Genomic DNA, 14,171 nt, shown 5'->3' on the forward strand with positions numbered 1-14,171 from the left:
AATGGTAAGACTTTCCATCGCCATAACCCTCCCCGAGTACAAAAAGCAGATTTGTTCTTCGCGTCTTCATCTAAAGGAACCTGCCAATATCCACTCATTAAATCAAGAGTAGAAAAATATTGACTATCAGCTAAAGCTTCTAAACTTTCGTCGATTCTGGGAAGTGGGTAAGCATCATGTACCGTGACGGCATTAAGTCGTCGATAATCGATACAAAATCTCCAGCTTCCGTCTTTCTTTTTAACCAGCACCACTGGAGAACTCCACGCCCCCTGTGCTGGTTCAATAAGATCTTGCTCGATCAACTTCTTAACCTGCTTATCGACCTCCACCTCTTTCTCCGCCCCTAGACGACGAGGTGCCTGTTTAATGGGTCTAGTTCCCGGTTCGATAGGAATCGAATGTTGAACCAGAGTTGTGCACCCCATATCGTGATTTCCGGCAGAGAAAACATCTCCAAACCGGTCTAGTAGGCCGGCAATCACTTTCTGTTGTGATGTCAGTGTACAAATGCTACTGGCTTCTCTGTATAGATTTTCCAAGTGTTCTGGTACAGGTTTATCAGATAGCAATTCCCCTTGCTTTGAATTCTGACCTGTGTCACACTCGACTGGCGTTTCGACAAGCTGGTCACTTTCCACACTAAAACATTGACCAATAATTGACCCAGACGGAATGAATACCGTCTTATTTTGTGGATTCAAACATCTGACCACAAACCTATCTCCCTTGGTGCAGGCTACAACACAAGAAGCCAAAGCTAAACCTCTGGAAACTGTCGCTCTACTCATTTCTACCATTCCAACAGAAGAATTGATAACTCTTGATAATTGGCAATCCAACAGTTTTTCAGATTGCGGAGGAACATCTACGTCAGACACTACCTGCACAGAGCTAGTGTAGTCCACTCCATGGCGGTCAGAACATCGTAGAGTTTTACCATTCATTACTAATGTGAAATTACTACAGAAAAGTTGACAATTATTACCTAGCAGAAAAGGCATACCTAAAATGGCGTCAGGTTCAATGTTGGCTACTACCCAAGACACATTGATCATTTCTGATCTAAGTCTACTATCCAACTCTACCTGACCCTCAATTGGCAACCCTGACCCATCTGCCAAGGTTCCAGTATTGCAATGAAAAGGCTTCATACTCTTCTTAGTAACCTGAGGAAGTTTATTAAATATTCTTTTGGAGAGAATGTTGAGGGTACATCCGCTATCCAATAGATAGCGAACTGCTATACGCCCAACTCTTCCAGGCAAATATAACGCAGGTGTGCATGATGCCATGTTCACGGAAAAGTTTTCCGATATTGTGCAAGCAGTGGTTTGGTTCGAAGTAGTCGTAACTGAAGAACCGTACGTTGACGCAGGTAACCTGTTGGTGAGTAGGTGATCAGGCACCTCAACTGGCTCTTTTACCACGTCTCGGCTATCAATGTTAACTACTGTTTCCTCCCCACCACTGTTTATGCGGAAATATGATTCCGGTCTACCACCAGCCTCCGCAGTGTTCTGTGCAGACCTACTTAGTTTTCCGAATTGCTAGAATTTTTAGATTTAGCACTGGTTAATTGTGGACACTCTCGCTTAAAATGCGATGTACTGCCACACTGGTAACAGGCCCGACTATTCTTTTCTGCATTAACACGATTTGAAGAAGAATTAGGCCTCAACAAATTGTCAGTCTGACGTCGGTTACCTTGCTCGTAGAGAGCAAGACGACGTGACTGTTCCTCAATTTGCTTAGTTTGTGCATCCAACTTCTGTGAGAATGAAGCTAACAGTGTTTCAAATTTGTCGGGTTTCGGGCAACCGGCTTTGAATCTTGAAGTTTCGTCAGGTGTGGAGTCCACTACAGCCACTCTAGCACTTCGCTCCAGTCGTGGAGCAGGTTTAGGAGGTACTTGTGCAAGCATTACATAGCGCTCTGCAGCTTTAACAGCTCCATCCAATGTATTGACTTTGGCTAGGGATATATATTGCCTTAATGCTGGGTCGTCTAGCGCTCGATCAAACGCTTCCACAGCAAGAGTACTTTCCACCTCTGAACCAAGACCCCCATAACTAAAACGAGCCAGTCTTCCTACCCGGTTTCCCAAGTTCATATAGCTTTCACCAGGCTCACGTCGGGTTTGATGAAGTTTCTCACGTGCTTCCTCTGGTAAAAGACCAAACATGTATAACAACCGTCGAAACACCTCTTTAACACTATCAGCTCTGCCGGCTTCTTTTGCTCCTTTATCGAGAGCACCTCTCAGCTGTGCTAAAGCCACCCTTTCCTCCCAACCACTCAATGCGCATACATCATTATACTGTTGTATAAACAGATGTACATCTCCTGTACCATCAAAGCGAGGGGTTTTCAATGTTGATTTGACTACATTTGAAGTTGACCTTTCCTCTATAGCGTGGGTGAACTCGTTGACCAAAGTCCGCAACATATCTTCGGTATTACTATTAATTTGAGCTGAGGTTGAAGAATGCAACGGCTTTGGAGCCGACTCAGCAGCACTGGGTTTATGTAACACAGGCAGCCCTGTACTTGCGTAGGCGTCGGAAACCCAAGGAGTCGTTTCAAACTTATTTACAGTTTGGTTAGGCCTACTCAATCTCTTCCCTAAAGAATCAGGATATTGATTTATCCTCACTAATTTTGACCTAGCAGTGGGCACCGGAGAAATGTTTAGGCCTATCTGTGGCTCTGAGCTGGGAAAGCACCTATTATAGGCATCATCTATCACAGTCTCAGCAGATAACGTTTCTCTGGGGGTGACAGAAGGATAAGATGACCCAACTACTACGGTAGATCTAGGCCTAGGTGTGGGAGGAATAGTTCTCTGTGGAATAAATGAAGGTATAGTAGGTAAACCTACAGTGGTAGATTGGAAAGTGTCTTCCCTACTGTCATAAAATATGTCATCTCCATCAATATACCCAGCCTCAACAGAGTCATCATGGTTTGACATAATTGCAATTAGCTACTGCTAACACAGACTGACAAATTCACTAGACAAATAAACTCAAAGTTAATGTTGATGTTCAGACAGGAAGTCCCCTTTTTTATTTAATCAGGTCAAGGTTACAACAATATGTAAGAACAAGGTCAAGGACATTCAGTATAATAATAGAGTTAATAGAATAGTAGATGAGTTAGTTATGTACAGCCAACATCCTCCCCATCAAAGCAACTACAACACAATAACATAACCTGTGTTAAAAGAGCATGTAAACTCCAAAAAATCTATGTTAACAACAAAAAAAAACAACAGATAACGATATTAATCAGTTTAGAAAAATTATGTTACACATCAGTAAGCACATGACGGTCACCGACTATGGCGAGTACCGGCGAGGAGGATTAACCGCACGACCGGACCTGGTGGTACGCCTAGGCAAGACTTGATGATTAACAGGTTGAGGTTTGTGACCGCTATCAGTAAGGCTAGGGTTGTCAATTATGGGTAATGGTGGATTGGCTAGCTGACTAGGCGTTGGTGGTTGCGGTGAGCATTGTGCAGTGAGGTCTGATGGTGATGAGTCGCTGGATTGAGCTGTTTGTGACGGCAAAAGTTGGCGCCTGTTCCGCCTAAACCTGCGCCCAGTTTGTTGGTTCTGAACTATGTATGACCTGGGTGTTCCGGCCGTGCCCATTACATCATAGATCTGGTCACTCCACTCTCCATTGGTTCGTACTCGAACAGGAGAACCAGATGTCAACTGATTGAGAGGTTGATTGAGAGCCGATTGATCGTAATGCCTCTTGGCGGACATCTTGGCCTGTAAGTTATTCCCCAGGATTCTTTCAGTATCCACGTTAGGTTTAGTCAAACGCCTGGGCAGTGATGTTCTAACATCGGCACCTAACATTACCTCGTTAGGGCTGTATCCAGTAACGGTCTTTGAGCATCTATATGTCATCAAGGCAGCTGCTGGATCATCTTGTGACAAAATCTTCTTGGCTGTTTGAACGGCTCTCTCAGCAGCCCCATTAGACTGGGGGTAATACGGGCTGCTAGTCACATGGTCTATACCAAGGTCAGTCATGAACTTGGCAAATCCATAACTATTATAGGGAGGACCATTGTCACTAACTAGTTTGATAGGGATTCCCCAGCGAGCAAAGACGGACTTGAGTTTCTGGATTATGATATATGATGTGGTGTTTTGAGTGCGAATAATCTCAATGTAACGACTGTATAAGTCTACAACTACTAAGTATTTTGAACCCTTGTAGTCCAGTAAGTCTGTCGCAATGGTATGCCATTTACTTTCAGGAACGCTCTGTAAAATCATGGGCTCTTTTTGATTGGCGGGCTTATGCTTGTTGCAGAATTCACATGCTGCTATGTGGGACTGAATATCGCTGTTTATGCTTGGCCACCAAACCGCCTGTGCTGCCCTAGATTTGCATTTTTCCAACCCCCAATGACCTTCATGTATTGCGGCAAGTATGTCTTCCCTCAGCGACTCTGGGATTACTATTTTATTCTCAAAGAGAAGCATGTTTTCTGCAACGGATAGGTTGGAGCGTACATGAAATAGAGGGTGTAGTGCTGGGACAACATCTTTGCTGTATTTGGGCCACCCATCTAGAGTATAATGAAGCGCTTCTACCAAGATGCTGTCCTTTTGTGTAGCTCTGATGATGCTGTTTATTCTAGTGTCAGATATGGGGAGATTTGTTCTTACTGAGGTGAGATGCTCCTCTATTTCTTCAGTCAGTTTTACGTCTGGCACATCACTAAGGTCTGGTGATCGAGAAAGAGTATCAGGAACGACCATCTGTGGCCCTGGAAGATATCTTGCCACCGGATTATATCGCATGAGACGCATCAGTAAACGCTGACAACGGGGTGGGACTGTGTTCAGGTCTTTTCCGTTAATCATGGGGACTAATGGGGAATGGTCAGTGACTAGATCGAATTTCTCCAAGCCGCGCAAGTATTGGTCCAATTTTTCGCAAGCCCAAACAAGCGCAAGGAGCTCACGCTCTATGTTGGAATAGTTTTTTTCGGTCTCATTAGTAGTGCGGGATGCAAATGACACACAACGACCTTCTTGACAGATCATTGCCCCTAAACCATCAGCAGATGCATCTGCATACAAAGAAACTGAGAGTTTTTTATCGTAGTATCTAAGGCCGGGAGAACCTTTAAGACGTTCTATTATGGCCTTCATCGCCTCCTCTTGTGGTTGTCCCCAGGTCCAGACACTGTCGTTCTTTAGCAGGTTGTTTAGTGGGCTGGCGAGTTGTGAGAGGTTCGGGATGTATCGTTGCATGTAGTTTACCATGCCAAGAAAACGTCGAAGAGTATGAACATCTTTGGGATGACCAATGGCCTCAATTGCTGTCAGCTTGGATGGGTCTGGTTTGATGCCACTAGCATCGAACATATGGCCCAGAAATTTGACTCTAGATTGCCTGTATGAGCACTTGTCGCTGTTTAGTTCCAGTCCATGTTCTGCAACTCGCTTCAAGACTACCTCTAACCTCCGATCATGTTCTTGCATATCGCGACCAAAAATAAGTATGTCATCTTGATAGACAACGACTCCTTCACATCCTGATAGAATTCCTTCCATGGTCCTCTGAAACAACTCGCTGGCGCTGGATATCCCAAATGGTAGGCGTGTGAAACTAAACCTGCCTCTGTGTGTGATGAATGTGGTCAGCAGGCTTGATTCCTCATCGAGAGCTATTTGGTGGTAGCCGCTGCGGGCGTCGAGTGTTGAAAATACTGTTGCATTGCTAAACTTGGCTGCCAGTTCTTCGAAGGATGGTATTGGATAACTTTCTCTAACTACTGCGCGATTGACAGCCCTAAGGTCTACGCAGAGTCGTACATCGCCAGACTTTTTTTGGACAGGAACTATGGGGGAGCACCACTCAGTGGGTTGTGTTACCGGTTTAATAATGTTTTGACTGAGCATTCTGTTTAGCTCTTTGTCAACTTTGTCTAACATTGGGAAGGGGATGCGACGCGGAGCATTGATGCAAGTAGGTTTTATGTTACTTTTGAGGTTGATGGTTACAGGCTTCCCTTTAATCTTACCCAACACAGCACCAGGCCGGACCGCGAAAGCCGTGCCACACCCGACAGCACCAACCACAGAGCTGATGACCGCCATATGCTTAACTGCATTCCTAGACAAAAGGTTAGATCTACAATCAGCTACATAACATTTGAGTGAGTACTCATGACCATTGTACTTAGTGTTCAATATGAAATAGCCAAAAACAGTTACATCAGAGTTAACAGACTTTAATTCAATATTGGCTTTAGATAGAACAGGTTTATCAATAAGTAAGTCATAAGTGTTTTTGGATAATATGGTGACATCGGCACCTGTGTCAACCTTGAACTTAATGTTTGTGTTGCTTATAGGGATACTCACAAACCATGGCTCGCTGTTGTCCTGTATTTGTGTCACTGCATCTAAGTAGTAGGTCTCTCCTTCTGGCATATTTTGATCGACAATTTCTGCAGCAGCCGGAGTTAATCTGGTTCTACTCCTGCACTTCTTGGCAAAATGGTTTGGCTTCTGGCAATGGTGACATTGTTTACCGAATGCTGGGCATTGTCTTCTCTTGTGTTTAAGGCCACAGTTATTACAATTAATGGTTTCTTGGTAGTTGGCGTACGATTTTGTTACTGCCTGCCTGTCGCTATTCTTCTGGCTGGTGCCACAGCTAGCAGATGATCTGCTAATTGAATCAATCTCTACTTGTTTGGCAACCTCATTTTTGACTAGCTCATGGTGTCGAGACATATAGATAGTCTTGCTAAGGTCTAAGTTTTCCTCCAGCTGTAGCTTTGCAGACAGTTCTTTATCTAGCAGTCCAACGACTAATCTGTCTCTGATAGTATTGTCTCTTTCTGCTGCAAACTCGCAATGCTCACTGAGTTTGTATAAATCCCTAATAAAGCTCTCAATACTCTCGTCTGCTCTCTGAGCTCTTGTATGAAATATACTTCTAAGATGAATTACGTTCCGCTTTGGGTTGAAGTAATCCAGAAGCTTCTTAGAAACTATATCAAAATCCTTCTTCTCGTTATCATCAGCAAATGTAAATGTTTCATACAACTGTTCAGCATCCCCACCCATCGTGTAGAGGAGGGTTGCTATCTGTACACCACCGTCCTTATCCAACAAGCCAGTAGCTACCCTATACAGTTTAAATCGCTTCAACCATTCTGGAAACGATGCTGGTGATGAAAAGTCAAATCCTTGTGGTGCCTCAAGCTTAGACATGATTGTCAGCTAAGAATAGGCAATGGATGGCTATTAGCAATCAGCTAAGAGTAGGATTAAATAGATAGTTCTGAAGGCAAAGAAGGACACACTGCCACCATGTTGATGTTCAGACAGGAAGTCCCCTTTTTTATTTAATCAGGTCAAGGTTACAACAATATGTAAGAACAAGGTCAAGGACATTCAGTATAATAATAGAGTTAATAGAATAGTAGATGAGTTAGTTATGTACAGCCAACAGTTAAGAATCTTAAATCCCAACTCTAAATTTAAATATCCCGGACAAGCCCCCAATGAAATGGAATTGGTTATATATCTCAAATAAATATCATTCCAAATCAAAAACACGGGTCCTTTGTCTAGTGAGTATTTACTTTATTCCAAATGAATACTATCTGGGTTGTACAACAAGTTGTAGAATCAACCCAGATTCAAAACATACAATACAACGATACAATACAATACAATTTACAATTACGATTACAAATACGACCAGGAAAATTAACAAGTCCGATGGAATTCTATTTACCTCTAACACACTCTTCTTAAAACACGTCCGAATTGACTGAATGATCATCAAAAAGAGAGTGAGTTAAACGCAAAACAAAAAGCTATCTCATTTAAAAGTAAAGCTAGCCATCTGATCACAAAAGAAAAATCACACAATACAAAAAATAATTCTAGGAACATAAGCTATAAAAATTAGTATCATTGGACTCGCCAAAATGTAATTTCATAACAACCGCAAGAAATCATCGTTCGTGTGACTTTCTCATTACACGTTGGCAGTAAATATTAATCGCATTTAAATTACTATTCATCAATTTATTTTATTTAATGATTAGTACATTTGTATAGCTGTATAGGCTGCCGAACTCAGAACGGTGCTGTTCCACACGGTCGAACTTTGCTGTTCCGAACGCGCCAATGTCGTTGGGCGCCGTAAAGAGGCGCGCTAACCAGATATGACGTGCTCTGTGTAAAACTATGAATAGGTTATGTACATAGTGATAGTAGAGGCGTGTAGTAACCGGAGAATCCCGTTAACGCGCCCTAAATACCTAGTAGCGGCTAATAGTAGGAAAAGTACGGTACTATATAAAGCGGTCAGATACACAGATAGATAGATAGACAGACAACGATTGCCGTTTATATAGTAGATATATAAAAAAAATCTAAAATCTGAAAAAGTCTAATTTTTTTAGATTTATATGTATAGAAATCTAAAAATTTGGCTGTCTGTCTGTGTGTCCTTTAGCTTGTCTGGCTATAGCTATTAAAATCTTGGAATTAAAATCCCACGACCTACTCGTTGTGAACTCATGGAGATTGCAGCAGTATATTCGTAATCCAATGGTCTAACCACGAGTCTACAAAGGCTCTCATGATTCATAGCTCTTACTAAATACTGTATACACCTTTTTTCCAATTTCACACTCTAAATGGCGTATTAATTTAACCTCTATGAACTCTATCAACCATATGAAACGTGATGATTTTTGTGTTTTCATGAATCCTACTTCCAGTTTGTCGTAAAGTTGGCAAATCCCGTTCAATTTGAATATTTTTTACATTGCATTTTTTACTTTTGGTACCGGTATTGAGAGGTACCAGTAGTACTGTATTCAAAGTTTTGATAGATAGCTTCTGTCAGAACAATAACCTCTTTTATGCACACACACTCACACAAACACTCACACACACACTCACACTTCTACGCATAAATTGTTATTATTAATTCAACATATTCATTGTTTTATTTTGTTTTCTCAGTTCATATCAAATGTATCATTACCAAATCATTTTTTATTGTAATCATAGCAAAACAGGCTTAATGTAGCTATTACTTGCTAATTATTTCATACTTACATTTACACACTTTTGTAGTGTTTTTTGCTTCCTAGTTTAGTTGACCTGCACAAAACATTTTCTTCATGATATGAAATTTTAAAGTTACAGTGGTTTGACAAAGTTTGAAAACCTATACAGTTGTTTTATTGTTTTTGGTAATTTTTTTAAACCAACGAAACACTTTTCTTATGATATAGAGTTTGAAAGTTAGAATGGTAACTGTTGTTATAGGTATATGTTAGATAAAAATAAATTTTTTTCTCATTATTAAAAAAATAACTTTTGTTCTCGGGCAATGCTGGGCATTTACTAGTTATTGATATAACAGTGATACATTATTACCAACAAAAATTAGTGAAGTAAGTGAAATAAGAAAGCCACAACGTTTAGATTCATATCATCAGCCAAACATATTGAGTAAGCATCAGAGAAATAAGCTACATATGACGTTATGTGTTTATTTTGTGTTTATTATGTGGCACTGTGCTTATCTCTCTAATGTGAGTCACATTTTTAGTTTCAGATTTTTTGGGATAGAGTCTGTGGTTCATTGTTATACATTCCCTTGTGTTTCTATTTATTTTTCTGTTGAATGTGCATGGAGGTCTTTGTATTCTCAAATGCATGCTAAATATCTTTTGAATTAAAAAACTTACTCAAAAACCAAGAAAGCATGCCAATTTGATATAAATACTAAAATAGTCACTCATTGTTGTTTAAGGTTGAACCCTAAAGTAAAAAAAGGATTCTAAACCAAAATGGCGAACAGTAAACTACAGTTTACTGTTTTTGTTTTAGTGACATTTCAGAGTTCAAAATTTTCAGGATAAATAACATGGCTGTGTGCAATGTGGTACAACAAAAATACATCTATGTACATCTAAGAGCAGCATATTTGATAGCACAATAAAATGTAAATTTAAATATACATGAAATTTTAGTTGTGATCAATATCTAACACAAATCTTTTTAAAAATACAAATAAAACCACTCCTAACTTGAAAATATTTTTTAATTTTATCACGTTTTAAACTGTTAATCTTATTTTTATCTTTGAATAAATTTGCAAAAACATTATTATTTAATGAGATGTGTAGCAATGACCTTTAGATTTTCTGGCCGTGTCTTAAACAAGAATTTAAAAGGAGATATAGTAGATGGCAGACAAGTAAGCTTGTACTACCAACTCTAATATTTTGTAGTTAATATATTTTAAAGATTTCAATATCTTAGCAGCTAACTAGACAGGTCTGTTGCCACTAGTTTGGTCCTCTTCAGGTTTTCTTAAGAACTGCTAGGCTGATGACCAAATGTGTTGCAGCAAAAAAGATAACAGAAACTGATGACTGGCAAACAATAAGAAATATTGCAACCAAAATATTAGACTTCAAGACCGCTACTGCTGATGATGAACGAATATTTAAAAATTTTCTGTTAAAATGCTTTCTTCCACCATCTGAAAATTTAATTCATGATGATTGGGTCATGATGGTAAGTTACAGCCTAACCATTCTAACAGAAACAGTATTCGAAATTTAACACTGTGAACTACGCTATAATTATGCAAAGCAATTATTGCTAGAAAAAAATTAATATGAAGGCACTTACATTTTATAAATATATAGCTCAGTAAAAGGACAAAACAATGTATGAATCGGTATCACTAGCTAACCCCTCTTAGAGTTTTTATAATTGTATTGATAATTTTTAACAATTACGAAAACACGGCTGAACCGTGATAAACCAAGTTTATTCAATAGCAGGTTGAACGCTTAACTTATCTTCTATTCCTTGGTTGTTTATTTAAACATGAGCTGAGGTTTCAATGTACATGTAGAGGTAAGCAGACTCTCCAAGTTTGGTAATGACTTAAATTTATAATAATGCTTCAGAAGTCTTTTAGATTAAATGATCAAAAGCAAAGTGTAGCAGTATCAAACAGCATGAAAAATTGGTCTCACTATTGTGAAGTTTATTCCAGTAATTATAGTAATTTAGTAAATAAAATCCTTATCGTAGAAATATTACTAACACATGAAGCTTGTTGCTGCTCCTACCTGTTGCTCTATTAACCAGCCAACAACGCTGCCCAAGCTATTTAATGACAAAAGCTGACCGACTTGTGTCATATACATGTAGCTACTGATAACAAACAGTTGGCCAGGTCATTACCTGTACATGTATTTGATTGAATGATAGTCTTTTCTGTGTAGAAGCTATTGTAACATCAATTTTAAACTTTAGTGTGATTAAACCACAAGCATTAATATGAAATATGTTGTCAGTAGGTTTTTGTTGTGGTGACAGAGATGGTCGAGCTCTACTTAGCAGAAAACTTAGTACAGAGAGCTGCTGACTTGTTAAAGTGGGCCTTTGACAGTGTTCTGGTACCAAAAAGGTTCAAGCCATTTTTTGCAAGCGACTGGCTGATTGTAAGTGTTGCAATTAAGGTCTCAACTGCAAACCTTCTTGTTATTTCAAAACCGGGTATCGTTCTAAAAAATAGATAGAACTTTGATGGCTAGCAATTGTTTACTTCTAAAAGTTGTACATGTATATACATGTATATTTATTCACACTAACTGAATGCCTGGCGTTGCAGGAATAATAAAAAAGTTTTTGCACAGTAAACTTACTCTTATTCAACATATCTAGCTTTCATCATTGTAACTTTTTAATGAAGGCTTTTGTTTATTTATTTGGTTATGCTATTATATACACCTGCATATATTTATAGCATTTTGAGAAAGTCTGAGAATTTTTTTCTTTTGGAATAGCTCAAGAGTGCTAGCTGAGGTGTGAAGCGTGCATATTTTAACCGATCACCATTAAATATTACAAAGTGTAATAAGTATGCCCACATTGATTCCATTGTTTGACAAGGTGGCCATGTGGTGTAGTGGTTAGAAGAGCAGGTTAGTGTTAGAGATAGTGTCTGCAGAGCTGGTCTTTCGGAGTTGGATTCCAATACTAAGCTGGTTTTAGTGTGTTATTTATTGCTATAACTTGACATATGACAGATAAACTAATCAACAAACACTTTAGTTTATATAGATATAAGGTTTATATGTACATGTACATAGATGGATATAAAATATAAATACACTATATATGGATATATATATATATAACTGTTTCCTTACCCCTGTTACCCATATAGGTGGTAATTTCTGCACTAACTCGGGTTTCGTACCAGAGACCTGGGGGTTTGAACACTTGCCTTGGGATGTTAGCTGTTCCCAATAGCACACTTTTCTGCAACTCACTTGAGTTGATTGCTGCCAGTATCTGGATAAGCCACATTTTACGCGCAGGTGTTGTTGCGCCCAGTGCCCCAATGATTACTGAAATTAATAGTTGTCCTTACATCTTGGCATTTTTCAATCTCTTCTCCAAGAGGGAGATAGTTCTCTACATTTTTTGCTAGTTATATTGTAGTCATTGGGTACTGCTGTATCTATTACAGCAGCCCTATACCCTACAGGATGAAAATATTCGTTGGTCATAAAAATTCGCGATTTTGCGAACAGTCAATCCCACGAATTATTAAATTCCGTGAATAATTAGTTCTATTTTTAATCACAAGAGAGAATAACTACTGCATCAAACTAGTCGCTAGCCTAGTTTTTAATATAAATACTAAACGTAATTGAGTTCCAAAACATTTTTAAAGTCATTGCCTGAGCTTTGAGCTAACACCATTGCCAATGCATCACATTTATTTACAAAATTGTTCAAGGTTGTCACAAGATATGCAGAATGGCGTCATCACAAAAATAGCCGCTAGGCAGAAGTACTAAACGTAGCCGAGTTCCAAAACTTGTTCAAAATCATCACCGGGTTTCAAGTTTTATTGCCATTGCATCAAACTTTATAAAATTATTCAAGGTTTTCACAAGTTATTTGGCATGGCTTCGTCATCGCAAAAAATCTCTCCTAGTCCTTTTACATTGAAATCAACCCCATCAATCTCTAATGCCGAAGTTGAAGATGACCATGATCTGGACATTATGGTATGTATTTGATTTGCAGTGCAGATACGTTTTTCCATAATTTACTGCATCAGTTAATTCATTTGTTTAAAAACTGGTCACTTTCATTAAATACTTCAGCTGTTGTTTTTGTACTTCCGTAACACTTATTAATATTTTTTCTTTTTTGTGTTTACTACAGATTGAGAATGAAACAGCCTACTCCGATTACGAAAACTAGAGACAAGTAGTAATATTCATTAAGGCAGGAATTTTGGCAGAAAAGCAACCAGTCAACCTAGACCCCCTTCACCGGCAACAACTCCCTGATATCGCTGCAGCAAACATGATTAAATTATATATTTTATTTCATGTATAGATATATTATAATTTATTACAAAATTGAGTGTACAAATAAAATATTTCAAAGACAAATGAAGTTTTAAAAAACGATGAATGGAGTAAATATAAACAGTTTAGTCCATATGGCGGTTGTCTATAGCAATAAAATTAAACTGGTACTCTTGATAAGTGAATACTAGCGTGTAATGGTATTTTCTGACTAGTTATTTTGGTAATAGCAGCTCTGTCGCTGTCACTGTCTTGGGTAGATGTTAAAGATGATTCTCTCGCTACTACATGACTGCTAAGAAAGTTATCATCAGAACTCTCCTCGTGGCGTACTATTGCAAAGTTCTGCCGGTTGGCCAAAGATTTGTGCCCGTAAAGGCATTTTTGTTCCTTTTTTAAAACAGATATATTCTCCTCGTTAGCAGCTGCGGTCACTTCTACCTCGATTTCAAGACCTCCCTGAATGATTGGTGATCTTCTAAGATGACATTTACCACCCTTGCAATCATTGCGCTTCCGTGTATGATGAAAAATCTCTCTCTCACACTAAAAGAGATAATGAAGCGGTAGGAATAGAGCAAATAATTATTGTGTTTTACTGAAGAACCAAAGTAAAACTTAACTAATTTAGTAAATGTGAAAACTCATTACTTACCACAAATTGTTGGTTCATCAAAGGCCTCCCAATCTATCACTATGTTTCCATGATGCACAGTCTTCGGAATTACGCCCTCTC

At 38.9% G+C, this 14,171-nt stretch overlaps 1 protein-coding gene across 1 annotated transcript; it reads right to left on the minus strand.

Annotated features, from left to right (window-relative positions):
* Positions 1–3,065: 3,065 nt before the first annotated feature.
* Positions 3,066–7,143, minus strand: LOC137406577 (uncharacterized). The gene is made up of 2 exons (XM_068093176.1): positions 6,405–7,143; positions 3,066–3,196 (listed from the first exon to the last, which is right to left on the minus strand). Exons 1-2 carry the CDS (start codon positions 7,113–7,115, stop codon positions 3,188–3,190), a joined length of 720 nt encoding a protein of 239 aa, XP_067949277.1. The 5' UTR covers positions 7,116–7,143; the 3' UTR covers positions 3,066–3,187.
* Between the last annotated feature and the right edge of the window lie 7,028 nt (positions 7,144–14,171).

Source organism: Watersipora subatra, chromosome 10, assembly GCF_963576615.1.
Source record: "Watersipora subatra chromosome 10, tzWatSuba1.1, whole genome shotgun sequence".
In the NCBI taxonomy this organism is placed as follows: Eukaryota; Metazoa; Bryozoa; class Gymnolaemata; order Cheilostomatida; family Watersiporidae; genus Watersipora; species Watersipora subatra.